Consider the following 27,286-nt stretch of genomic DNA (forward strand, 5'->3'; position numbering starts at 1 on the left):
GTGATTTGTTCCCTGTACCTAGTGCAGGAGCTAGTTTCTTGTTGCTGTGACTAAACCCCTTACAAGAAGCAATGCTATAGATGAAGGATTCATTTCAATTCATGGCTTGAGGGAGTGTAATTCCACCATGGCAGGAATCTCATGCTGGCAGGTGGCTCATTGCCAGCTGCAGTGTGTGCCTGGGCCCTTCACATCACATCTGAGAGGAACAAGAAACAGAGAACACTAATAAGGTCAGACCTATAAACCTTATGCCTTGCCTTCCAATGACTCACTTTCTCCAGCAAGGTATCCCTTACAAAGTTCTACAACACCCCCAAATAGCATAGTGACCAAGTATTCAAATAAACAAGTCTGTGGGAGATATTCCACATTCAAAACACAACGTCTAGTAAAATCACCCTAAATTTGTGCCATTTCTCAGATTCAGCCATGAAATGAGGAGGTAAAACCATGCATGCACATGCAACAGCTTTTGATCTGCTCACTGGCAATAAAGCCGCTGGTACTAGGTAAGAAGAGGGCAGGGCTAGCCAGAGGGAACAACTATTTGTTATATCAAACTTCTTAATCACTCCTCCAGATGGTACCCAGATCTCCAAGAGGAAAGAGCAACTGGGATAGATACATTTCAACTTTGTTTTAGCAGGTGAGGTGTCTGCGATGTGAATAATGGTCTTTGATGATTTGTGTTCATAAAAACCAGTGATCCTGAGATCTTTGTCATGTTAGGGTCAATCTTTAGCAATATGCCTAAAAAGAGGTTGCTGTTGGAATTTTTAAACTTTTAATATACTTTGGTGTCTTTCTTTAATGTTCCAACTGAAAAGAAACCAGAACACGTTCTTATCCAGCTGCCCTCTGCAGAAACTGCTGAAACATGTAATAGGAGGTGCTTCCTGGGAACCCACAGCCATGACACCTTCTCCTGGGGACCCACAGCCATGACACCTTCTGCTGGGAACCCACAGCCATGACACCTTCTGCTGGGAACCCACAGCCATGACACCTTCTCCTGGGGACCCACAGCCATGACACCTTCTCCTGGAGACCCACAGCCGTGACACCTTCTCCTGGGAACCCACAGCCGTGACACCGTCTCTTGGGGACCCACAGCCGTGACACCTTCTCCTGGGGACCCACAGCCATGACACCTTCTCCTGGAGACCCACAGCCATGACACCTTCTCCTGGGAACCCACGGCTGTGACACCTTCTCCTGGGAACCCACAGCCGTGACACCTTCTCCTGGGGACCCACAGCCGTGACACCTTCTCCTGGGAACCCACAGCTGTGACACCTTCTCCTGGGAACCCACAGCCGTGACACCTTCTCCTGGGACCCACAGCCGTGACACCTTCTCCTGGGAACCCACAGCCGTGACACCTTCTCCTGGGGACCCACAGCCGTGACACCTTCTCCTGGGGACCCACAGCCGTGACACCTTCTCCTGGGAACCCACAGCTGTGACACCTTCTCCTGGGAACCCACAGCTGTGACACCTTCTCCAAAGTGCCTTCTCCAGTTAATCTCCTTGGAGACACAGGAGTCTGACCATCTCTTCTGGAGCCCTTTGCAGTTCAGCCTAGTCACTGTCCCACAGTCCTTGGCACAGAAGCCAATCTCTTGAACAGCACAACACACAAAGTCTGTGGATGTTGCATTATTTTAACTTGCAGACACAGCACTTGGTATGAGGGTGTCTTTTGGTTCTTGTTTTTCACAATTGCTATTTAAATATTGTCACACATGATTTGAAGATGGACCTCTGCTTTATCAGTGTAATTTTATCGATATGAAACAACTACAAATATCAAAAGCACTGAATATAAATTTTCAACTGTGTGCTCTAAGCTGGTTCTACAGATGTTCTTTGATTCAGCCACATTTGGTGCTGAACAGATTTTCTGGTTTTGCCACCTATAAGGGAAGACATACTTCTGCTGAACTCAAAGCAGCATTTCAGTCAGTTAAAGCAGGCAGCATCTGAAGATTGAGTCTTTGGGTAAAATGATGATCCTTAATTGCTGGTTTCTAGTTATTTAAGATACTGGATCACAGTGTCAATAAATATAACAACCACCACTTAGTGAATAGAAATGAATGCAAAACTTTGTTTACACATTTGGGGAACAGAGTAGACTACACTGGAGATAACAGTGAGTGTTTGCCAATTCCCACATGGCTGCTTAAAAGGCTGAATATTGGGTTTGTCTGTAAATGCCCTTAGAAGTGGTGCAGAATTGTGCTATCACTGAACCAAAGAAATACAGTGTTTGGGACTTCGACACTATTGTAACCAAAAAAAGTTCTTATTGAATAGTAACTTTTGGTTACAATTTTAAAAAGTCATAATAAAGGGCTTTTGAGTATTTACATTAGTTACAAAAGAAGGCAATCGTGTTGTGTATGCACAAACACATAAATTCACACACAAGTTCAAGAGTGTATGCACATGCACAAACACACACACACACACACACACAAATCAGAGAGAGTGGGGGGATAGAAACAGAGAGAGACAGAGAGAGAACTGGGTCATGTTTCTGGCATTAGCTGAGAAAACACGTTTTCATTGTTAAATATAATGTTTTGAACAGATGAGGCAGAAAATTGAACACAGGCATAAGCTTATTTTGTTTTGATTTTTAGACATAGTCTCATGTAGGCCATGGAATCTCACTGTGTAGCCAAGGCTGACCTTGAATTCTAAACCTCATTCTATCTGCCAAGTGCTGGTGTAACAGGTGTTTGCCACCACCTGGGGCTCTAAATTCATTTGGAACAGGTAGTATCAATCATATTAAGTAGCTAGATGATGGCTACAATGCCGTATTCCAGGGTTGGAAGTCCCCAACAGGGAAAGAAGATGCCTGAACTCACTTTGTCAGAGGAGCCACACAGGGAGCAAGCTAAACCTGCCCCCTGCCATCTAAGATCCATTCCCAAGACGTTCACAGGAGCACAAGTTACTCTCCCTCCCCCATCTCACCCATCCCCACCCTACAAGAAAACTATCCAGAAAACAAGCTCCAAGGAACCAAGCGGACTTCTCAACACAGTCTGAAATCTTTAGCCTCAACAGTGCAATTTAATCACCAAAACATGTTGACATTAGGACTCTAGATGATCCAAGTTATCATTCAACATACTGTTTATCATTGGCACTTAAAAAAATAAATCAGAAAATAATATGGCTTCGAGTGGAGAAATAAATATGCATTTCTGAGGGGGCTTCACATTATCTGTGACTTTCCTCCTGTTTGGCCTCTAAGGACAATCTCTCCCCCAGTTTTCGAATAAGTTCTGCTAGGTCTTCTGTGTTCTGAGATTTTTCTTCTAGGAGTTCATAACGAAGGCTTGAGATGTCCTGCTTGATCTCCTTCAGTTCCCCTGGAAAGAGGGAGAGAGAAAAGACGTCAACCATGACTGTGAAAGCAAAGCAGTGATTCCAGGGTAGGATAAAGGCAGCCCTGACTGTATTCTGAATCTTTTCAATGGAAATAACTTCCCAATCAGAGTAGGTTTCTATTTCCTCAGGTAGGAAAAGTAATTACAGCAGAATTTTAGTAATTTGGAGAATATTGCACTTGGGGTAGCAGCCCCTCACCTTTTCCAGGGACTTTCACCAAGGACCCCATAAAATAAGGACGTTTTATCTAAGTCTGTACCATCTGCAGACAAAGGACTTGTTCCCTGGTATTTTGTGGCCTTGATGGCTGCGGAGAGGACTAACACTGACTGTCAATTTGACAAGCTCTAGAATCACCTTGGAGACTGACTGGCATCTGGACTAGTACGGGAGTAACCTGTGGGTTGGAGTAACTGTCATGGGAAGAGGCATCGAAACTGTGGGCAGCACTATTCCCTGGGCAAGAGTGCCAGCGGAGAAAAAGGGAGAGCGTGAGCTGGGCGTGGACAGTCACCTCTGTCTACTTCCTGACAGCAGACACACAGTAGAACTTCGCTCTACCCTTCCTGCACAGCACTCCTTCACCGGCATGGTGGACTGACCCCTCAAGCTGCCCCCCGCAAGGTGGGTGACCCCCAAACAGTGACCAGAATAAAGGTCCCTAAAGTGTTCTGTCACGCATGCTGTCCCAGCGATGGAAAAAGCAAACACAGGTGGAGAGAGCCGATTCCATAGGCTGCCCGAGGCTCTCTCAACTCTACATCAGGACACAGCCCCAGCTCACACAGGAAAGCTTTGTCCCTATGTTCAACTCACCTTCATTCACTTCATCACTCTCCTTATCAATTTGAGCCTGCAATACATATCTTTTAATGAGTCTTTTCATGATTTTCTAGACAGGAAAAAGAGAAATCCATTTCAGCAGCATGTTCATGCAAACATCTCATTTGGAATAGGCTTCTGGTCTACCCATCTTTAGAAGTGATAGCTATCAAAACTCAGATAAGATTTAGCCCACAAGGAGTATGTATCTCCATATTTTACTTTTCTTATGAAAGCAACTGTCATGTTACTTGGGCTAATGACTCAAAAGTTAATTCTCAAAAAGAGGAATACCAGAAAGCAAACACCAAATACTTTGTGCCTCTCTTGTATGATTTGAAGGCAGAGCAAAGACTTCCTGTCAGATAGGTCCAAGATTGTGCAGAGCTCTTTGAGGAAGTAAGGAATTAAACAATGCCCAGTTGTTTATTTCCCCTACCCTACCAAGAATTTTAGCCACCTTTGATTGTACAGTTGCTTTAAGAACCACCAGTTTCAACGTAATAAGGTTTCTCTAGTTCTTCGGTTTATGTATAACTATAAAAATATATTAAATGCAATTTAAGAAACACAACAATAGTGCAGGAAGTTCTTACATTATGAAACCAAATCTTACCACAAATTAAAAGGTGACTAATACAGTTCTGTTGGAGAAATTCACATAAGGACATAGTTTGGTGTGTAAAAGGTGATGAATACAATTCTGTTAAAGAAATTCACATAAGGACAGTTTGTTGTAGAGATGTGTGTGTTTTCAGTAGTGTTAACTTGGGCTATTGACTCAAAAGTTAATTCTCAAAAAGAGGAATACCAGAGAGCAAACACCAAATACTTTGTGTCTTTCTTGTATGATTTGAAAGCAGAGCACAGACTTCCTGTCAGAAGTTTTACAAAAGCAGTAAAGGAAAACTTAAATGTTCATCAATGGTGAATTGTTTCAGTAAACTGTCATTTATTTCTATAAAAGAATACATCATAGGTATGTATGTTGTAGAGTGAAAGCACACACTATAGAACTATGTACAGAAAGCCTTACTATTAATTCATTTGTATGATATGCCACAAATATTACAGAATATTAGCATATATAAAACTGTACACATGAACACATGTATACAATCAGTAGATAGATCATTCACAAGTAAGCCATCTTTATTTCACAGTAGGAGACTGTAAAGTAAATTGTGCTCTTTGGTTTTATTTTTAAAGATTTAGTTTTACTTTTAATTGTGTATATGTATGTGTAAATGTGTGCAGGTATATACACAAGAGTGTAGGTACCCTTTGAGGTCAAAAGAGGGGTCAAATGCCATGGAGCTGGAGTTTGAGGCAGTTGTGAGCTGCTGTGGGGTGCTGGGAACCAAACTTGGGTCCTCTGTAGGAACAGTGCATACTCCTAGGTTGAGATATTCCTGTAGCCCCTCATTATTGTTTTGAAAGATTAGCCTTTTAAAAAGAACCTGGTCTCTAAGCTGTATGATTATCTACTTACATATTCCTCACTTAGAAAGTACCAGGCACATGATAGTTACACCATAAGCCGTTGTTAAGTAGATGCATCCTTCTGAAGTTTAAAACATGTCCTGACATTTTATTTTAATTTAACAAAGTGCAGAGCTTGAGAACCCGAGCTGAGCAAAGAGCTAGCCTCATGTCTTGAGTTTGTGCTTACCTGGTACTGCCTTGGAGGGCTACTGAAGCTGTTTAAATGGAAGTCTTCTGAGCTCCTTATGCTTGACTGTTTGTGTGCCAGCTACAAAAGGAATCAGAAATCCTCATTAATTCTCATTGTAAGCAATGTGTAAGAGATTAGTCATATGGGTGCACTAATAGTCTGGTGTATTCAAATGAGCATATCTGTATGGATAGGGCCATTTTTCTTAATTGCTACATTCTGCTTATAAGAAACAAGAAGTGGTCTCGCAAGGGTCTTGAACCCCTCTGTTGCTGATGGAGATTGTGTGTGGAGCCTCTCAGACTTGGTGGCCCTCATGACATTGTTCTATGAGTCTTGTTGCAGCCTTGCAACAGGTAGATGAGTGGTGAATGGAGAAGCAAATGTGTAGGGACTTCATAGTGCTGGTAACCCAGTCACCGGTGAGAAGACAGACACTGTCTGATCGCCACACTCACACCTGCCCTCAAGTCTCACCAGGTCACCAGGGCACCTAACCAGACAGAAGTCAAGTGCCATGGCAGCTCTTACTAAACCATTTCAATTTGGACATCTGGACAGTGTCCCCTCCCAACTGTACTCTTCGCTAAAGCTTCTGCATTAAGTAGAATGTCCACACACGTATCTCTGGAGCAAACATGTGCCCAGGGTTTTCTGCCCAAAGGGAACTGTGTCAGACTCCAGATATTGAAAGAGGAGCATAAATCATGCTGGCCCAGCAAAATGCCACCAGCAGGCAGATGAGCACAGTGACGCTGATGAGCATCACGGAGACGATGTACCATTTGAAAGCAGCACTTCCTCTTTTTTTCATCTCCTTTGAAAATTTCAGCAAAATATCCATGTATTAATTCGTGTTGACTTTTAAAATCATTGGGATACTGTGCTACAATTTACCAAATTAAGCAAGAATATGCAGTAAGGGTAATTGAAAAGAAGACCTGGTGGGAACTTGGAGACAGGTTCTAACGTGGCTTCTCCATCCCTCCCCCATTTGCTACAGAACCCTAGGCAGAACACTTAGCCTTGCTAGCATCCCTTGATAATGAAGGGTGTGGTCTCCTTGATGTCTACTGTCCCTCCCTAACTTAGGAAGTCATGAAATGACAGGAAGTTTCAACACAGCATCTCTGGCCTTAGGACACAATGGCTTTTAAGGTACAGTTCGTTTCTGAAAGCAGCGTTACATTGGGAGCTTGGGTTCAAGCTAGCATCCACCTCTCTACCACCCAAGTTACTAGACAGCATGGACGGTGAGGGCAGGCTCATAATCCAAGGGAAGAACCTAGATAAAAGGAATCCTTATGATTCATGCTTTTGGTTTATTTACAGTTTAGCAAACTTAGGGTCATGATCTTTCTTATCTTAAACATCCCAGTACCACAAACAGTAGGTGGAAATGAGACAGCAAAGTGAAAACTTCTGCATATTAGAACCTTTGAGAACGAGGATCTCTGGTCATGCATACTCTGACATGTCAATCCTCTGTGAAGGTAGACCTGAAAAGATAATCTTTCTTTTAACCTAGTAGTTTGTGAATGTCACATGGGTCATCTTTCACTTGCTCTCCAAATTAAAGGCCATTGTGTTTGCCATCCCTAAAACCTTTCCTTCCTTGTGCTAGCAAAATTGCTCAGTCAGATCATTGAGATTTTAGCTTAAAGCATAAGCTCTTTAGAAAAGCTTTCTTGCCCACCTCATGATAACAAAAATACTGAACTGGCCAGGCCTTTTGTTTTCTTCCTAGCACCTGTCGAACTGCTCATGATTCTCACACTGGCTTGGTTGCATGGTTGTTTTTGTTGTTGTTGTTGTTTTTGGTCTTGGCAGAAGTTTATTTCAGGGCCCCTGTGGCAGCACTGACATACAGCAGGTGCTCAAACGTTGCTGTCTTGTGTAAAGAATGAAATGATGGGTGTTTTTCATCACTAGTGGGATGTACTGGGGTTGTGGAGTTTTTGTTGAGTTGGACATGTCCAATATGAGATCTTAGCCAGGTAGTGGTAGCTTAGCTTCATGGTAAACATGTATTGGAAACACAAGGAGTAGTTTCAGTGAATAAACAGATGTGTTACAGGCTGTCATAGACAGGTTACACAGAGATGGTAATAGTGCAAGGAAGGTTTGTGTGTGGAAGAGCACAGATGTGGCTTTTTAAGGTGCTGATCTTAAGGCCTGGGGGACCAAAACTATGGTATATTCCCACATTTCCTCTCAAATGCATGCCAGGTGGACAAAACCTTGCTTTTTCAGACACAGCAGTATCAAGATCAATATCATGGTTTGGAAAAGTCTTCACTGTGGGCAGTGTCCTATGTATTGTATAGTGTGCCTAGTTCCTAAGCCATAGATGCAGATAGCAGGCCCTACTCCTGTGTAACAAGCCCAGATATCTCCAAACCAAATGTATCCTTGTGGGGAGATCAATGGCAAAATCGTTCCTGACTAGGAACCAACTAAGACTGATGGTTCACAAGCAGGCAGATGTTAATGCATACCAATTGTTTTGTGGCTAGTTCTGTTTTGAAATATCAGGTTTGGGATGAAATGTTATTTCAGAAAAATGATATTGTTATTTTTCCAATATAACGACTCAACAAATTAGTTTTTTAATTGAATAAGGCAACAAAATAATGTGTAAGAGGAAATGTACCCAACGTGCAAAGAAGCATTGTTACCACTTGGTGGCACAAAATCCTCATTTATCATCTGGCTCCATGGCCAGCTTCCCAGCCAGCTTAGAGTCTAGAGAGAGGGCACCGCAGCTTGTTTGCCCTTCAGCTCCTACCAGGGAATTCAGTGGGCAATCTGAAGAATGTTTAAATTTAGATTCGCAGCCCACAGCAAAGGCACAAAGGACTGAGTGTGAGCTTTGTTCTTACTGTCTGTAAATATTTACCCTCCAGTTCAGAATGAAGCATGGGCTGCTCTTTAAAAAAAAACCAACCTATTATTAAATTTTATGCATTTTTGGAAGAGATGGAGCTCAAATTCATAGGGCAGTGCATGCTAGGTAGATGCTGTGTCATGAGCTACACCTGCCCCAAGTCCGTTTCTGCATTCTTTATACCTTTCCTTTCTCATTTCATGTTTTATATTAGCATTTTTAAACTACAGACCACAAAATATGCATGAGGAACATTAAATAAAATGTTTATGATTAATGTGGAGAAGAAAGTAAGTTCCTGCCTTCCTGAACTTACAGATAATTTTGTAAGTCTGTCTTATTTTTGTAAAGACTAAATTACAGGACCCTGGGAAAACACAAGGAAATAAGACAGTGGAGGCGATGTACTCAGGCCTCACAAAATGCAGATGTGAGGTGGACCATAGTGTGCACTGTTGGGAAGCCCCTGCTTTAGAACTAAGTGGCTGTGGACTTGGATTTCAACTGTCACTTGTCTAAGGCTGAAATCTAGGCAAAGTACTTCATCTCTCAGAGCTCAGCAACCTCAGGTACAGAATAGAGAAAATAATATTGCAAAAGAAAAGCTGTATGGATTTTCCAGCTTGGAATGATAGGTATTGCCAATATCCGTTATTATTGTAGACAAGCATGCATATCTACTATATGGTTTGAAGTCTGTTCATAGATGGTCCTGATCTAGTTCATATACACTGGGGATACTCTGCCAAACATTGCTTTTGATTGCTGCATCCAAACCCATGACTAAGTCATTTAGAAAATTGTATAATGTGGTTCCCCCCCCAATGATGTCTTAAAGTCTTTTCTTTTAGACATGTTCTTACTACATAGCCCTGGGTGGCTTAGGACTCACTATGTAGACAAGGTGGACCTTGAGTAGCAATCTTTCTGTCTCTGCAACCTGAGCACTGGGATTAGAGACATGAGCCACCACACTCAGCTTCCCCAGAGCTTAGTGAGTTCACACATTTCCAGGACCCTCTGTCATATTTTAATGTATAAAGGAAATCATATGAGAATCCTCACAAGATCATGTAGAAAGATGGGTCAGCATTGTACCTGCTTGCTTCTTTGGATTATTTCATTTTAAGTAGCTCCTACCCTAAGTAGTGGCTAAAACCATAACACACAAACACACACACACACACACACACACACACACACACACACACACAATATATATATATATATATATATATCCTCACTGAACCCAGGGCATAGCAAACTACCCAAAAGGCATAAAACCCACTGTGATATAAACAACCTGATAGTGACCTGTGCTGAAACAGGAGCAGAGCAGGAATTCAAGACATCACTCTGCATTAGCAGGTTTACTTGTGTAATGGTGAATGGTAGAGACTGGTTTTCAATTACACTCTTCTTTTGCACTGTATGTCTGAAAAGCTAACACTAGCCTCCATCGAAGCCAGGAAACATTTGAAATAAAGGATGTGACAGAAGATGAGAAGGCCTGCTCAGTGAGTACTAAGAAGAAATTTTACTTGGCTCACCCTGTGGATTGTATGGTATGCCTGCAGCAAACAAGAAGACAGCATTTCCATAGCTAATTAAACACTGCCATCTTCAAGCAGTCAGAAGAGGCCTTGTATAAAACACAAACTGCCATCCTAGAGGCCAACTTCATGAAAACACCCAAGCCAAGCTGTGGGGTAATGCAGCCTGAACCATGGAGTTTGAATCTGTACCTACAGAATGGCGTGTTCCCAGAGGAGCCTCCTTCAGCAACTCTGGGAAAAGGTTATTTTCAAGATAAACAGGATAATTTAAAACTATTTTTTCAAGTAAAATCATTTGAAACCAGATGTTCACGTGGTAGGAAAATGGACATTTGTGTTTTTTGAGCATCTGGGATGCAAGTGTCAAAGACTGCACTAGAAGATTGAGATATATCCAGAATTGCATGTATGAGCCTGTCACATACAAATAATGGGTTCTATATATGACCCTTACATATGTGTATCATGTGCTCCGCTCATTGTATCCCTCATTACCCTCTCTCACTTTTCCCTCCATACACTGCTCCCCTCAACACTGAGGGTTGGCTGGCCTGTGAAAGCAGGAAAGGCATGAAGATTGTCTAGAAGAGCAGCCAGCCCCATGGAGTCGAGCCCAATTCCAGCGTCTTGACTTCATGGGGTGGAGGCCACTGTGGGACAGAAGCACTTAGGACCTAAAGGGCACAGTCACAGCAAGGGAGTGACAAGATCTCAAAGACTCTACAGCTAGAAGCTGCCAGGTGACCCCAAGACGACCAGACTCCGTCTTGAAGAAAGATATGAACGCCACATCTCTGTGGCTGCCATAGTATACGACCTCATGAAAAGGTTTTCCAGCTGTTAAACTGACATCAGAATCAACATCTCACCCCAAACTCCACAACTGGATCAACTAAGACACGGCCTATGCTGCCTAGACATTCACACCCTCTTCTTGACCCGGGAATTGGTTACGATGCCATGACCAGTATGATTTTACCAAGGAAAAGAGAGGCAGGTACTAACACAGAAGTAACAAAACAACTTCACATCACATGCCTTACTACATATTTTATTCCTTTAGTCATCGTTTGAGAGTGTAGTAGCTTATGCAACTTTTGCAAATTCTTAGCTGGAATGTAATGGGAAAATCAATATAATGGTGATGAATGTGTGTGTGTGTGTGTGTGTGTGTGTGTGTACTGTCAAGCATACCCAACATATGCTAATGCTGGTGTCATTTCTCAATTAATGTATGCTGGCTTCCAAATGGCATGATGATTTTCCATTATCATTACTGTTTTTCCACTTGCTAATTCACTTATTTCCAATTATTTTTTTCCAGATACACCCACTTACATTACTCAGCTGGACTCCTTTCATTTTCTGTTTGTACCCTTTCTCTAGGACTTTTAGGCCGAATCCCATTTTCGTTTCCCCATGTGACTGTAACTGTGTGCCTGTGTTTGTTCTTCCCACTCTTGCGATGATAATTAAGTAGCTCTGTATTCTACTCTGCCTCAGATATTGTCGTAAGCACTTTATCTGCACGGACTGATTTGATGTTGCAAACACTCTGGGATGGCAGCGTGTTTGATGTCTACATTCTAAAAACAAGGAAAGTACTGTCAAGGTAGTGTTTGTAAGCATCCCTCCTACGGTCATGAAGAATGCCTTACAAAATATTCGATATGCTCTGTGTCTTCAAAGTGTTCTTGTCATAACGTCCCCACAAGCTGAGGAGCAGGAAGCTTCTGCTGTGAACAGATACTAAATACTTTGGAGTTGTGAGCCACATACTGTCTGTGCCACATTCTTCCTTTGTTTTTCCTGTAATTCCTTAAAATGTAAACACCACACACACACACACACACACACACACACACACCACGCACACGCACACGCACACGCACACGCACACGCACGCACGCATGCACGTGCTGAACTACCTCAGTCTGAGCAAAAACAAGTTGGAGAGCAAGCATAGTTGAAGGAAATGCGAGTCCCTCCACTTCCCCAGCCAACACACCAGCTTCTCCACGGAGAAAATGGACCTTGTAGATCTCTTATTATTTATTTCACTCCATGACTCCCTATCTATACCATTTTAAAATGCCTGCTGTCTCAGTGGCGACAGAAACAGCAACTTGAATAGCAAGACTGCCATTTCCCCACAATCCTTAAGGATGGCTGCCTTGAGGACTACAGGTTATTTCACTGCACCTGCTGCTATTTCACTCCCAGCCCCCATTGCTGCAACTAAAGCCCCAAGTTGCAACAGGCCTTCTGGGTTCCTGGGTGTGTCATCACACACACACACACACACACACACACACACACACACACACACACACACACACCTCCTTCCACTACCATCCTTCCTGCTTGGGATCCTGTTCCATGAAAATTCTTCCCAGTGAGATTACTAATGAGAGCAGGGCTGCTGACCCATGTCCTCTTATTCTAGATTTGTCCTTTAGGTTCTGGTTAAAGTGGGAAATGGTTGACAGACTTGTGGCTGAGATAGTAGCAAAGAAAGCTGGGAGGCTGGGAATCATGGTCACACAGACCTTAAGTATACATGTGTTCTGCTATGGGACATAAAATATTCAGTTAAAAACAGAACTCGGTGGCCTCCTCTGGGTCTTTGCTTTCCTTGGAGTAGCAGCACAATTCATTTCTGGCCGATCAGAATAATGAAGTTATAAGGTACTTCTGGAATTCAGCTAGCCAGCCATTCTTATTTGTACACATTCCTCTTTCATACCTCAACAGGGAGTGTAATGACAGGAGGTAAAGCTCTCATCTTGTATCCATGACAAGAAAACTCCAGGAGGGTCCCAGCCACTCACCCTTAACAAGCACCGCACACTGTCTCTCAGGGCAGGTTAAATGAGAGCAGAATCAGGAAGACAGCTGCCTTGCTTTGCCCGCCATGATTTGGGCTTTTTACTATATGCAACTGAACTTGGTTCCTTCCTGACAAAATGCTCTTCTCATTTCTTTTGTGAGTTTCTCTTTGGTGTCTTTTAAAACCCTGTGACTTATAACTGACAGGGAAGGGAGTAAATATCTTATCACTGAGGATTTGGTGACTCCAAATTAGGAGGCTGGTGTATCTCGAGATACCTATCTCATTACGAACTGTACTGGCCACATCTGTTGAATCCTCACAGTACCTCTGCAAACAGCTTCTTGATGCCTGACAGATATTGCTAGCTGTGTGCTCTGCACGGTTAACAAACCCTCTGGCCTGGTGCCTTGTCTCTCACTACCCGTGAGGACCCACAAATTCATGCTTAACACACTGCTTACATGTACACTAATTTCCTTTTGCAAACAGACATAGGTGCATTCTCAATTACAATCTTTGATATAATAGTTGTTAATAGCATAACTGTGTCTGCTACCTATTTCTTTTTTACTTTTTAAAATGTGCATTAGTGTTTTGCCTGCATCTGTGTCTGTACATACCCAGTGTCTGTGGAGGCCAGAAGAGAGCATCAGATTCCCTGGGAGTTACAGAAGGTTGTGAGCCATCATGTGGGTGCTAGGAATTGAACTCAGGTCCTCTGGAAGAGCAGCCTGTGCTCTTAACCACTGAGCCATCTCTCCAGCACCTGCTACCCATCCCTTAATGTTGCTTCTAAACATTGATCTTTTTCTGTGACAAGACAACTGTGATCATAGGCAACCTAAGTGTGGCCTTCTATTTTCAAGTGTTATCTTACCTGATTTTTGTCAAGTGAAAATTTTGAAAGGTCTTCATGACTTCCCAAAATTCCAAATTTCTTTTCTTCATTTCTCTTTTAAAGATAGATATTAAAATGAGTCCAGTTGCATGGCTTTTTTTTTACTCTTCATTTCATATTCCAAAAGCTACCTGCTCTAATTCCCCAGCAAGTTTTAATGAGAGAAACGTATTCTTTTTGAGTCTTCCTTTTGGCAAGTTCTTGGACATTTATTCAAACACTCAATTTTCTCAGGTTACAATTCTAATCAAAGCTGACAACTGTACATTTAGTTACATTGAGTAAAGAAAAATGTGTTCTACTTAACCCACTGATTCCTGCAAATCAGCCATCTGGAGGAAGGCCATCAATGCTGCTTCCTCCAAATGTCTATGCACAAGCATTTAGAAGTTTCAAAGCACTTTTAATATTTATTTTACTTAATCTCTGCAACCCAGACAGAATTTTGATTCCTATTGCTGGAGAGGAAAGGAGAACCCATGAAGCTTGCCCCTGACTTAGAGTCCTACACAATTGGTGCAAAGGGAGCACTAACTTCACCTTTTCCTTCTGTCCAAAGACAGAGTCCTAACATTTCAAGAATCCTCCAACCATTTGGTCCAATGGCCCACCCAGGCTAGAGAAACAGCTTTGGGTTTCTAATGTCAGACATTTGTAGTTTACTGGTTAACTACAATCCCAGGGGCACCCAGCTTCCAAAGATTATCCACAGCTCTGCTGGGAAGATCTTATCAATATGAATTTGTTCTTTCATAAAACTGAGATTTAACTATTTATAACTTTTGCTCATTGCCTTTCTTCTCATTTTTGAAGAGACAAAAAAAAAGCCTTTAATCTCTAACTAAAAAGTGAATGCTCTAAAAAGATTCTTGTTCCTTTCAAATTCCCTTTTCAGAAGAAACTGACAGCTCTGTTAATTATTTGAATACATTCCATTCTATCATACATGTCCCCATCCTGATCCACCTCCACTGGAAGCAGCTAGTGTAACACCCCTCCTTGGTTTATACTCAGCCCATGTCTCCAATCCTATGTATACACAGCATTGTATATGTGTTTGAAATATATCTGAACATACTAAAAGCCTCCTACCCCACTATCTGAGCACCACTCCTCATCTGTGCTTTCTTGAGATCACCTTGCCTACTGAGATTATTATTTCCAATAAAGCACCTTGCTGCAGACACAGGCCTCCCACGTTGTGTGTGAGCAGTCATTCCTGAACTTTGCAATACAGATGCTGTTAGATGGCCAAATTCCTATCAGCTATTGATAACTGCTGGCACATCACTAACAGCAAAGTGAGAAACTTGGGGTGCCAGCAGCACAATAAAGCCTCAAATGCTCTCAATTTCATTGTCTGCACCAGACAATGCATTAATTTAGTTACACTTCATTTCTCTTGCATGTTTTCACATAGGAAATGTCCAGTATGTCCTTTATAAACCATCACCAGACCAAGGAGCACCATATATGTAGTTACTAGGGACGAGAATGGAGGGACATGGCTTATCCACGGAAAGCTTCTTTAAAGGCTATTGCTCAGTGGTTACCATGGTGGTAACAATTATGACTGTAGTGATAAATGATCAGGCTAATCACCTTGTTCATCTCTGCATCTTCTTGGAAGCCTTTCTTATGACCCTGGACCAGGTCAGACATCCATTTCTTAAATTTCAATAGGAGATAGAGCAGGGACTTTGGACTTGGCACAAGATTGAAGGGGACTGGAAGTGTTCTTCCCTCCTCAAAATAGGAAAACCATAATTTGGCCCTTGCAAACTTCCACTCTACGTCAGCATCATCCTGTACAAATAGACATGATTGTTTAGCATAGAAATATGGAATTATCAGGTTCTTCAAACACTGTGTGCATAGAAGGGGCAATGGCCAGAGGTAGACAGCCTGGCTCCTAAGGCTGAAGGCTCCACACGCTCGTTCTGAAGTCTGCTTCAGACTTTACTAGGCTTCCTAGACTGCTGACCTCAAAATTCACATGAGTTTATAAATACTACGCAAGGTATCAAGTGTGCTTTCTAAAACACTGTGAAAATGTATCCTTCATTCAATCACTCATTCATTTAGGATATTTCTGGAATCAATATTTCTAGAATACAAACTTACACAGTCATCATCACCAATTTGAGAAATAATAAATTCTAAATGTAACTCAAAAAAGATTTGGACAGTATATTATTTGTAAACAATATTTTTCCTTTGTTGCTGTTATTTTGAAATAGAGTCTTATTGTATAGTCCAAGCGGGTCTGAAATTCATGTTGCTCCGTCTGCCTCAGTCTCACAAATGTTGGGATTAGAGGTTTAGGCCACCACAGTTGGCTGATAGCAATAATTGTGGACTAAAACATTAATTCATCACTAGGTACAGTAGTAGCATATATACTTGGAAGGTAGAAGTTAGAAGATCCAGAGCTCAAGGCCATCCTCTGCTATATAACAAGCTCCAGGCTAACCTGAACTACATGAGACTGTATCTAAAATAAGTAGAACAACAAAACACCACAAAAAAATAAAATTTCATCTTGATACAGTGTTTTAGGTTTTAAGAAACAGTAATAAATTAGACAGTGCTATGCTATCCCTTATCCTCTGCTGATTCAGCATACTCCATCAATACTCCACTTAAAAGAAAGTGAAGCCTGTCTGCATTCCTAGATCAACACTGTTCAAGCAAGCATGGACAGTGGAGAAATAACAAATCATGGAGAGTACACTTCATTCCACTGATTAGTTGATCCTTAAAATACTTGAAACATGGACATGGGCTATAAGAACATATGGATTTCATACCTCAATTTCCTGGAATGAACTGTTGATCATCGCAATTAACATATTTAGCAAAACAATAACCATTGTGACATTATAGACACCATACAGAACATAGCCAATGTTTTCAATGAACTTGTGATTGTAGTTGATGACCACTGACTTCACTTCTGAAAGCCCAAAGATAGCCCAGAACAGTGTCTTGAAACTTTCCTCAACTCTGGGAGAAAAATAACAGAAAAAGAAATATAAGAAAAGATGTTAATACATAATAATATCATCATAATTTTGAGCGGTTTCAATATTCTTATAAACTATTAGCTATTCATGAGAAAATTATCTTCTTGTCTGAATTTTCAACTTCCTTTCTGTAAAATGGGCAAAACAACAGTTCTAGGTTCATTGCAAAGGTGTAATGTTGAGCATATGGAGTGCATAGCTTAAGATTTAGCATTGCATAGACGCTTGTTAAAGGCTGTGGGATAAGTTCATGACGACAGATGTTGGTATTTAAATGACTGATGGATTTGGCAATAGAAAATTTAAATGAATTACTTAATAAAATTACAACTTGTTAGAGTCATTTTAGTTTCTTGTTCATCTGTAGTTCCATTCACACAAAATAAATAGAAAATAATGATATATATAAGGAAATATGACAATATAAATATAAATATGGCACCAAAATTTTTGGCATGTCCTAGGAAGAATTGTGATGCTTTAGGCATAATCATTTGTCCAGAGTTAAGCTCATAGGTTTAACTCAGTTGGTTTAATTTTCTACTGAAAAAAATGCACTTTAGAAGAATATGAAAAACAGTAGGTTCCTCTTCAGATGTCACTTGTCATGTGCCATAGACACTGACATTTAAGACATCTATCCCAGCACAGTTTATTCAAACTGTATGTGTGTGTGCTGAATGCAAGTCATAATCTTGTCACTGTTGCTACTTATAATCTGTCCAGTGATATAAGTTCTGGTTAACTGAACTAGGAAAAGAGCTGTCCTCACACCAGTGTCCCAGCAGTCCCCATGAAAGAGGAATAGGACAGTGGATGCTACTTAGTAATAATGTCAGCACTTATGCAACATCTAGAACATTGTTTAGCTTTTGTGAGCTTTAGTTTGTTCTTCTTGTGCATTGTCGATAATAAAGGTGTGTGTAGGAGGATTTACCATATAATATAGCTCTAAAAAATGTTATCATTATTTTATATTAGGAAGATTTCTGTATGTTGGTCTTCTTACAAGTCACTCTGAAAACATCTAACTTGCTAAAACAGACTTAGAGAGGGTGTCTGCATCAAAGCATGGGCTTATGAACTGAGTGCTATTGAACAAATCTCCCTTTGAGCCATCATCAAATTCTGTAAGCAGAATACCAGGACCACTTACGTTGTGAAGGCTTCATTCTGTTTTGCGCCAATGTAGTAGGAGTAGAGGTTGAACATTCCAATCATAAAGGCAACAAACACCATGATGAATATGACCATGAATTTGAAGATATCTTTTACTGTTCTTCCAAGTGAAATCTGCAGTGGTCCGAAGCTTTCGTTTGCTGGTAAAATGTAAGCTATTCTGGAGAAACTTAAGACCACAGCAATTGCATAAAGACCTTCAGAGATGATTTGAGGATCAGAAGGGTCCCACTTTATCCTGGCTAGAAAAAAATATTCAGAGACAAGTAATTCCTATGGGTTGCTTATTCTTTGTAAATTCTTTTCTGATAATAATAAGTGTATGCTCAAGTGAAAGTCTCCATTCTGACGAACTTATCAAGTGCCTGCCATATCTTCCAACCTGACTGAGATGGTTTGCTATGAATTCTCCACAGGGTATAATTCTTAATCTGGCAAACCCATGGAAGATGCGTTGAGCAACTGTCCCTATTGATAGCTATGTATCTCCAACTGAAAGAACTTAATCATTAACCCCTCTTAGGTTCACTCCTCTCTCCCTGCTCCCATGGCTCTCAGATGCCTTTGAAAATTCAATAAGTTCACATACAGACAGTGCTCAGAAACATCTGGCACTTACTAAGTTATATCATTTATTGTTCAATCTTGAACTATAACCACAAAATAATGTCATTTGATGCTTATATATTTCTTATTATTTAAACCTACTAGAAATACGGTTATTGGTCAGTAAAACAAGTCTATTTTTGCCACAAATTTTTCTACAATTCATTAATAATTTCTTCTGGCATCATTACATTAAGCCATCAAAAACCACTTAAGAAACCATTATGAAGAAAAATGCAAAACAGTGTGTAAGAATGAGGAAAATATGATTACAAATTTGCATTTGGTTATTTTCAGAGAAGTGGAATTAGGAAAGGATAACACAAAACTTATGAATATGGTTTCTTTTTATAGTGTTTTGAGTAGTGTCTTTAAATAGATGTCTTTGAGTATATTTTGAAACTCCTTAAATAAAAACCTAGGATTGAAATAAATACTAAAATCCATAATGAAAATGAGACTTTCGTGATATAGACGTTAAGCCCACAAAGATGTCAGTTAAACATTAATAGATTTATTTTCCCCAAGCCTTTTCTATGGGAGAGATTATTTTACTTGGGTGAATATTGAAATTTATTTCCTTTCCTTAGTCAGTTTTCCCCTGGGGAAATAAATAGCTCACCATTTGTTAACCTGGGATAGTAACCATGTTGACTTTGATCATGGGGTTGGCATTGCCCTCTTTCTTGTAAAACTTCTCTGGTCCCCACAGAAGCATCCCACAAGATCAACCATTTACATCATCACCATTCTACCCCTCATTGAGAATGCTGCCCTGCTCCACTGCTAGCTGAAAACTGGATGATAGTTCTTACAAATTTGGAGAATCCAGTTCAGGGATCCACCTAGCTCTGATGTATGACATCTGCCCTTTTATCGGGTTTAGAGTTGAAGTCTCCTAGAGACTTCAAAAATTATTTTGCTTTGACACATTTTATATGTCTTAAAAGAAAAAAATCATTCAAAAATAAACTTTTAAAACTCATGTGTATGTGAGTTCAATGTCATATATGTTGACATGTCATGCTGATTAAATTAATATAGTTAATATATAAATCACCTCATCACATACTTTTTCTCTGTGGTAAAAACATTTAAAATTTACTGTCTCAGCAATTTTCCCATGTGTGGTACACTGGTTAACTACAGCCACCATGTTGCATAGCAGAACATCAGCATTTGTCGCTTGTGTCTGAGTACAGCATGTTCTCTCCGGCCCACACATCTCCATTCCTGCTTACCACCATTATGCTTTGCTTATGTGAGATACATGTAAGTGAGTTCATGAGATTTTTCCATGCCAGTTTTATTTCATGTAGCATGATATTCATTATGCTTTTGCAATAATCTTTTGCAATAATCATCTCCTTTCTTATTTAAAGCCAAGTATCATTTCATCATGTATGCATAGTTCACATGTGAACTTTTCTCTTTCTAGTTTAACATTTCACAACTGATGAATATGTTCAATTAAAGAAATGTCTGATGAACTTCTGCCATCAACATGTGATCCTGTCAAATGCTCAGACAAAGCCTGCAGGAAGAGGCCATATTTAACCCACGGTCATTACTAAGAGCTGCTCTTACAGAAGCCCAAATGGAGCTTGTTCAGCTCTGTGCACTAGGCAAACACACAGTGAGTTTTAAAGGCAAAAGAGCTAACTTTACTGAAGTAGATAGGGACACACAATATGGTCTCTGCTTTCTTTACATCGTTACAGACAGAAGTGCAGCCAAAGTAGGAGCTTTTATTGGAGGCTTTAGAAAGAAGGGAATTCTTCATGATATGGAAGACATGATGGGCAGAGTACAGATATCCTATACTAGCATTTTTTGGATCTCTGTCTCATGTGAACTCTCTTAATAGACAAGGAAAATAGGCAACTGTAGAGAGGGCTCAGCAGTTGAGAGTGATTGCTGCTCTTATAAAGGACTGAAGCTCAGTTTCCAGCAACCCATGTTGAAAAGCTCACAGTCACCTGTAACTCCAGCTTCAGTGGATCTAACAACTTCTTCTGGACTCTTTGGGTACTCAGTGTTATATGAGAAACACACACAAAGACTCAGTAAAAAGAAAAAGACAACAGAAAAATACATAATTATAAGATATGGTACATTCAGTTGATTTAAGAAGGAATGGGAGATGAATCCCATTAATAAAGGTCTCCATGCAGAAGATAAACCAAATGTAGAGGCAGAAACCATGAACCTTCAGGTGATGTTATTCTTCAAATACAGATGCCATCAACAAACGATTTTGTGTGAACTGGGGGGAAAAAGCTACTACTACTTCCCCTTTACAAGAAAATATTTTACCTTCAGTAATTTACACAGTAACATAGACTCACCCAGATTGTAGTACTTGACGTTGTCTCCCAGTGTGACTTTTGTCAAGTCCTTCAAAGTGTCATTTGCATCAATGATGCTCTGAGCTTTGGATGCATGCCAGAATGCCATGAATCTCGCAATGAATGATGCTGCAAAGATTGCCAACATCCCAAAATCAAGCATATTCCATAACTCAAATAAGTACTCTTTGGGGCCTTGAGTCCAAATTTCTTTACATTCAGCCCATATCATGCCTGCATCAGTAAAGGATTAATATATCAGCTCAATTTCATTCTAACTTTAGCTCTTCCATGAAGACAAAACAATTGGAAAGGTCTCACCTGATATTCACAGCTCTGTAAATTTCCCCTACCTTCCTCTCCAGTCACAATTTCCCCACCCCCAGAAACCCAGTCCAACTATATCACCATGTTACCTGAAAGCAATCAAATGAAATTAATCAAGAATCTCAAGTGAAAAAAAACACCACATTGATCTTTTATTTCTAATCATGGAAAAATACTTAAGATGTTCTTTTGAATATCCTAAGCACAACATATCTACATACTCAAAATGGAAGTGCTCACACTTTCACAATGAAATTATACAGATATTTGATATGATATCTTATAAATTGTTGTGGGTTACAGATCATGGGAACTACCTGCCGACATCCAACCATCTCCACTTTTCCTACTGTATGCCCCTCTAGACAAAGACTGAGGAACACATAGGACTTCTCTGATGGGGACTTTGATTCAAAGATTAATGGTCTTGCCATACTTCTTAGTCTGAATGAAAGTTTGGACACATCTAACCAAAGATGCCTCCCTTCCATTTCCAACCCTCAGGGCTTAATACGCACCAGGTTTGAGAGTACTTTCCCCTGTCTCCCCTATCTCCACATTTGTTTTCTCACAATAAAATTCTCCTTAATAAAATTACAGTTCTTTCAATGTAGATATTATGTGTTTAGTTTGTCCATGTGTGTCTTGAGGAACCAGAACATACACCATCAAGTAAAATTCAAAAGTTTAAATGGCATGCAATCTGTGAACAAATTTAAAATGAGCATCTTGAAAGAATAGAGGAAATTACAGTGGCTGATTGCATCACTGCACTAACAGTGATTGAGTTTTTGATAAATTATTAACAATATTTCATGGTTTTTCCAAAACCTTGGTGCAGCACTTACGAGCATTGGTTGTGAGATTTTGCTTCTGCAATAATTGGCTGCAGAGTCATTGGCAAAGTGTTTAGACTTTCTGGAATGTTGGTTGCAAAATGAGAATGCAATATGTACCTACTTTACAAGACCACAATGTACAAATGAAATGAGATGTGTAAAATATCGAGCACGGTGCTGGCATTTGTGACAAACACTTGGAGCACTTGCTTCTTTGATTTACTTGTAACTTTCATGCACCCTCTTTCTTAACTTGAAGGATATTACTTGATTAAAAAGAAGTTAAAAGTGCTGTCCTCTCTGACACCCCATGCCCTGCTAGAGCCCTGTGCAGAAACACAATCCACCAGCTCATTCAAGTCTTCTCTCACAAAGAACTTCTACACAGACTTAGAAGCAGGCCTCTCCCCTAACCTTCAGCATCTCTTGCCCCAGTTCCCACATCCATCTCATGTCTATCACAGAACATGCTAGTCCAGTGGCTGAGCAGCCCTGCCAAATGAAGAAAATGCCATGGTCATTACTCTTATTGTTAGGTAATTTCAGGTTAAGGGGACATTAGCATTGACTTATAAGTTTATAACAGGAAATAGTGCAAGACACACATTCACACCAAAACATTAAACAGTATGGGAAAACCTAAAGACATCTATGTTCTTGGTATGATCCCCAAGTTTTCCCAACTTTAACAAAGATTACAATGATTCAGAGTAATGTACAGGAACCAAGTGGACATTGGAACTCACACAGTCCAGTCATTTTGAAACTGTCTCTTTCTCCTCATACCTTTGCTCCACCTTTTTTTCTGGTACAAATGGTATCTTGCTGCATCTGACAAACTACAGCGAACACTCAGACCTATTCAGGAAGCGTGCCTGTCCAATTCCCTCTATGCCGATCCCACCCTCTGGGTTGTTGCTTAAGGGCCTTTGAAATTGTCCACATGTAGTCTGGCTTCTCCCCCATGCAGGAGAGTTTTCCATAGGGACCACACTGCTTAAACAGCGCTGGGTTGAGTGACTTCCTACTTCTAAGGGAGACTTGATCTGTTGCCAACTTGTGAGGACCATCTCTTCAAAGAGAATTGCTGGTTCTATTTCTGTTCTCTAGAGCAGTGGAGAGTGTGCCAGCTCCCTCTGCATTGAACTTCTCTAACGACCAGCCTACTTGTGTGCTCATTGCGTTTGCTCGACTCCAGCAGAGCCATGCTTACCTGTGAAACTAAGGCGGCTTGGGCTTCAACGCCCTGCTTGCCCCTACTTCCAGGTATATTTCACCTTCTTCTCTAAGTGGCCCCACCACCACCACCAATGGAATAAGCCTCAAATTATAATATTGAAGCCCTCCTTTCCATCCCTTTCAATGATGAAAAGTAAACTCCCCCAAATCCTCTGAGGACCACCGTGTGGGGTCACTCTCGAAGTCATGATCTCCACAGCAGAGCAATGACAGCCCTGACCCTGCTCTCACCCTGCTCAAGTCAACCCAGGATCGCTTGTGCTTTCTCAGCAACTCACTGTGGGTGACAAATGACAAATGATCCTCGGACTTCTGAACATGAAGTCCCTCACACAAAACCCCTGCCCTGTGTTCCTGCCAGACCCTGCACCAACATCGGTCTGCAGTTACTCTGCCTGGCCACAGTCTCTTGGAATATCAGTTCTACTCTTTGGCTTTTCAAATTTTCATCAAACAAAAATCACATAGATTTGCTTGCTGTTAAAAACAACAAAACAAAAACCATGTCTTTTCCACCAACACTAAAACACATCTGGCCTGTGACCTACATAGCCTATTTCTCGTTAATATTTCTAGAAGCTTCTGTGAGTTTCTTGCAAGAATGAAAATACAAGAAAATAGATAGTAGTGTCAGAGACTGACCCAGGAGCCCACATAGTCTACATGGACACAGCTGTCTCTTTGATTTATTTTTGTTTTTCTCTTCAAATAAACATTGTAAGGTAATTTCTAACGTAAAACACAAAGGTTATCAGGGCAGTTCTTCCATGGAAAATGTGTTTGTTCATAACGTTAAATATATTCAATATTCTCAGCTTTGGTTTCCCATTGAAAAAGTATCTAAGTCTATACTAAAAATTATATATTACATGAAGAATAATTATTGATAAAGAATGAAATGAGTATTCATTATCTCTAATACTATTAATAAAATTTATTTTCTTTTAAAAATTATGTCTTGTATTTAAAGAGATATCTCTTATCTAATAGGAAATGCTTACCATATTAAAAAAATACATAGTGAAAAGTTTAATAATTATCTGAGACTCTGAGCCTGTTGGGTGCTCTAATTCCTTATTGTATATTTTACTTATACTAATATATTAAAAAAAACCTCATAGCTCTTAGTGTAATAAGATAGAGGCTATAAAATAGTATTTACCCTTACATCATAGAGCAGAGATAGAATACATCTCTTCCAGTTTGTCAATTAAATTAGAAAAGAAAGAGTTAAAGAAAAGTCAGGTTCTGCCATGTGTCCAAGATCATCATTACTTTACTAAAACCAAGGGGAAACTATCTATGAAATCAAGTGGTTTAGAAGTTTTCAATAATTCAGTAGCTGATGAATTACCTTACAAAGGTAAAAATAAGCATACTGTAATTGTTACACTACTTCCTAATATTTCAGCTGGTCATCCATTGGGCTCAAACATGAAGAAGCCCAGAAGACAAGGATGCCCAAAAAGTGACATGAAATGACCGCAGGCACTTCTCTGGGTGACTAAGAGGGACAGCTGATGGAGCAGACCTAACATACTGTGGGAGGTTCTGTACCAAGAGCCTTTGCGTCTTCTCTTTATACTTCACACAGTTCCAGAGGGAATTTCATACAGTCAAGGCCTTAAGAGTCATGTGAAAGTGAAGAATTTCTGGAAATTTATCTATGGCTACTATGGCCAGACTTATTCCAGGAGTTGGTTTTCATATGACTCAGTTGACATTTATCCCTGGAAATGCTAGGACATTTCAGAATTAACATTGAATTTAATGAGCAGTTTTTTATGGTCCCCATTCTGACCCCAGGCATCTCTGTCCCCCCAGCCCCTAGAGGACAGTAATCACCTTCTAATACACAACCCTCCCTGTAGACACATAATAATTACCAAGTTATTCACAGTTTAACCTTTAAGCCACTCCCAGGTCTTCTCCCACAGATGCTGAACTCAGGTAACTCTTGTCATTAGGCTCACTGCAGTTGGACCCAGCCTCTGGGCTCACACCCCCAACCCCACCCCTTCAAGCCTCCCTCTACCTCAAAACCACTGAGACATTTCTAAAATGTGCTCTGACCCATCAGCAGCCGCCACTGGAAATCACCCTCTGACCATTTACCCACCCACCTCTATCAGCCACATCCACAAAGCCCCCAGACACCAGCCAGGAAGAGTTCACAATATTTCAAGTGGTCCAGTCTTATTATAGTTCCACATCTCAACACTTGATGCTCCTATGCCTCTGTGTCCGTATCCCCCAAATGCTTGATCTGGTTAGCATGTCTTTATCCTCAAAGCCTTAATTAAAGGTGCCATTGACATTTAGGGAGGACTTCCCTGCTCCTTCTGCATCCTACCTCACTAATATTTAAATGCCCAATCTGTGCTTCTGTAGTATCTTAACAAGTCCTCAATTGTAGCATTTTTCATGAATGAGATTTAACTATTGACTTTTTGATTTGTCACCCAGATGACTTCCTTGAATGGAAAGACTACATCCCACTCAACTTAGTATCCTTATTACCCAATGACAGCTCAGTAGCTGTTGAATGTGTTTATTCATAAATATCCAAGAGAGATATTTTTCTCACATGCATTGTATTTAGTGACAATCCACAAGTGTAAGTGGATTCTAAAGACAAATCAAATCCTATAGTGCTTCAAACTAAATTCCTCATCTTTCACAAGCACCTGAGGAAGTGAGTTACTTAATGCCCACATAATTCAATAAAATAGATGTTATTATATATATAGAAGATTGGATATCTGAGAGGCTGTGTGGCCTGATGTATGGTAAGGGCTTTGAACAATTCCTGCTACATAATAAATTTTCAATCAAAATGAGTGGCTCCTGGTTTTAGTTTCTCTTAAATCCCAACATAAAATAATGCAGTTGTTTTCAAGCTTGAAATCAAAGCATCCCAAACTGCACATGGGAGGTTGTCCTTACTGGTGGTGGTTTTGATTAATGGTACACTGCTGGTTTTCTTCCTTTTGGAGAGAGGGAATACAATTATCACAGGGCATATGAAGGGACTGACGTTGGTAATAAGGACACCATAGCAACTGTGTAAGATCACAAAGAAAGTCACGGTGCATGGAACACTTTTTCCTACTGCATACATTTGTATAGCTGATTGTGTGGGAGAATCAGCATGATTCAGTCCAACTGCTAAGGCTGCAAAAAGGAACAAGACAGAAAATCAGTCTTTACCTATTACCCAGGATATAATGAGCATCTCCATCCATGAGAAGCAGGATGTTTTCATCCTGAACAGCTGTCTTGCATTATCTGTGCTGGTTTCATTAGGGAGGAGCTTGGTGCCTTCAAATCTGTCAGCTGCATTCATGACAAGCAGCCCCAGGAAAATGGTGAAGGAAGCTGCATGTGCTACAAACTTCATGAATGGTCCACGCATTATCTTCCCCATCTGCCACAACACACAAACAGAAAAATCTTAATAATGTTCTCTCTCTCTCTCTCTCTCTCTCTCTCTCTCTCTCTCTCTCTCTCTCACACACACACACACACACACACACACACACACATACAAACACCTGCATATTTCAATGCTCTCCTAAAATAGCCATATATATTTTTATGATTAGTGACAGAACAATTATTTTTATGTTGTTGTAAAATT

At 40.5% G+C, this 27,286-nt stretch overlaps 1 protein-coding gene across 3 annotated transcripts in view; it reads right to left on the bottom strand.

Annotated features, from left to right (window-relative positions):
* Nucleotides 1-3,063: 3,063 nt before the first annotated feature.
* The window catches only part of Trpc6 (transient receptor potential cation channel subfamily C member 6), a 105,416-nt gene continuing 81,193 nt past the window's right edge, over nucleotides 3,064-27,286 (bottom strand). For 2 of the 3 annotated variants that reach the window (XM_028890952.2, XM_028890954.2), the window contains exons 5-13: nucleotides 26,857-27,073; nucleotides 21,242-21,475; nucleotides 18,265-18,529; nucleotides 16,893-17,088; nucleotides 15,685-15,888; nucleotides 14,062-14,136; nucleotides 5,906-5,986; nucleotides 4,228-4,303; nucleotides 3,064-3,392 (exon numbers count right to left, since the gene is read on the bottom strand). In XM_028890952.2, the coding sequence (XP_028746785.1) occupies nucleotides 3,241-3,392; nucleotides 4,228-4,303; nucleotides 5,906-5,986; nucleotides 14,062-14,136; nucleotides 15,685-15,888; nucleotides 16,893-17,088; nucleotides 18,265-18,529; nucleotides 21,242-21,475; nucleotides 26,857-27,073 (1,500 nt within the window). In that variant the 3' untranslated portion in view covers nucleotides 3,064-3,240. The remainder of the gene's footprint in view (nucleotides 3,393-4,227; nucleotides 4,304-5,905; nucleotides 5,987-14,061; nucleotides 14,137-15,684; nucleotides 15,889-16,892; nucleotides 17,089-18,264; nucleotides 18,530-21,241; nucleotides 21,476-26,856; nucleotides 27,074-27,286) is intronic. The other variant, XM_037207765.1, reaches the window with a different exon arrangement.

The sequence above is a fragment of the Peromyscus leucopus genome, chromosome 7 (assembly GCF_004664715.2).
Source record: "Peromyscus leucopus breed LL Stock chromosome 7, UCI_PerLeu_2.1, whole genome shotgun sequence".
Taxonomy (NCBI): Eukaryota; Metazoa; Chordata; class Mammalia; order Rodentia; family Cricetidae; genus Peromyscus; species Peromyscus leucopus.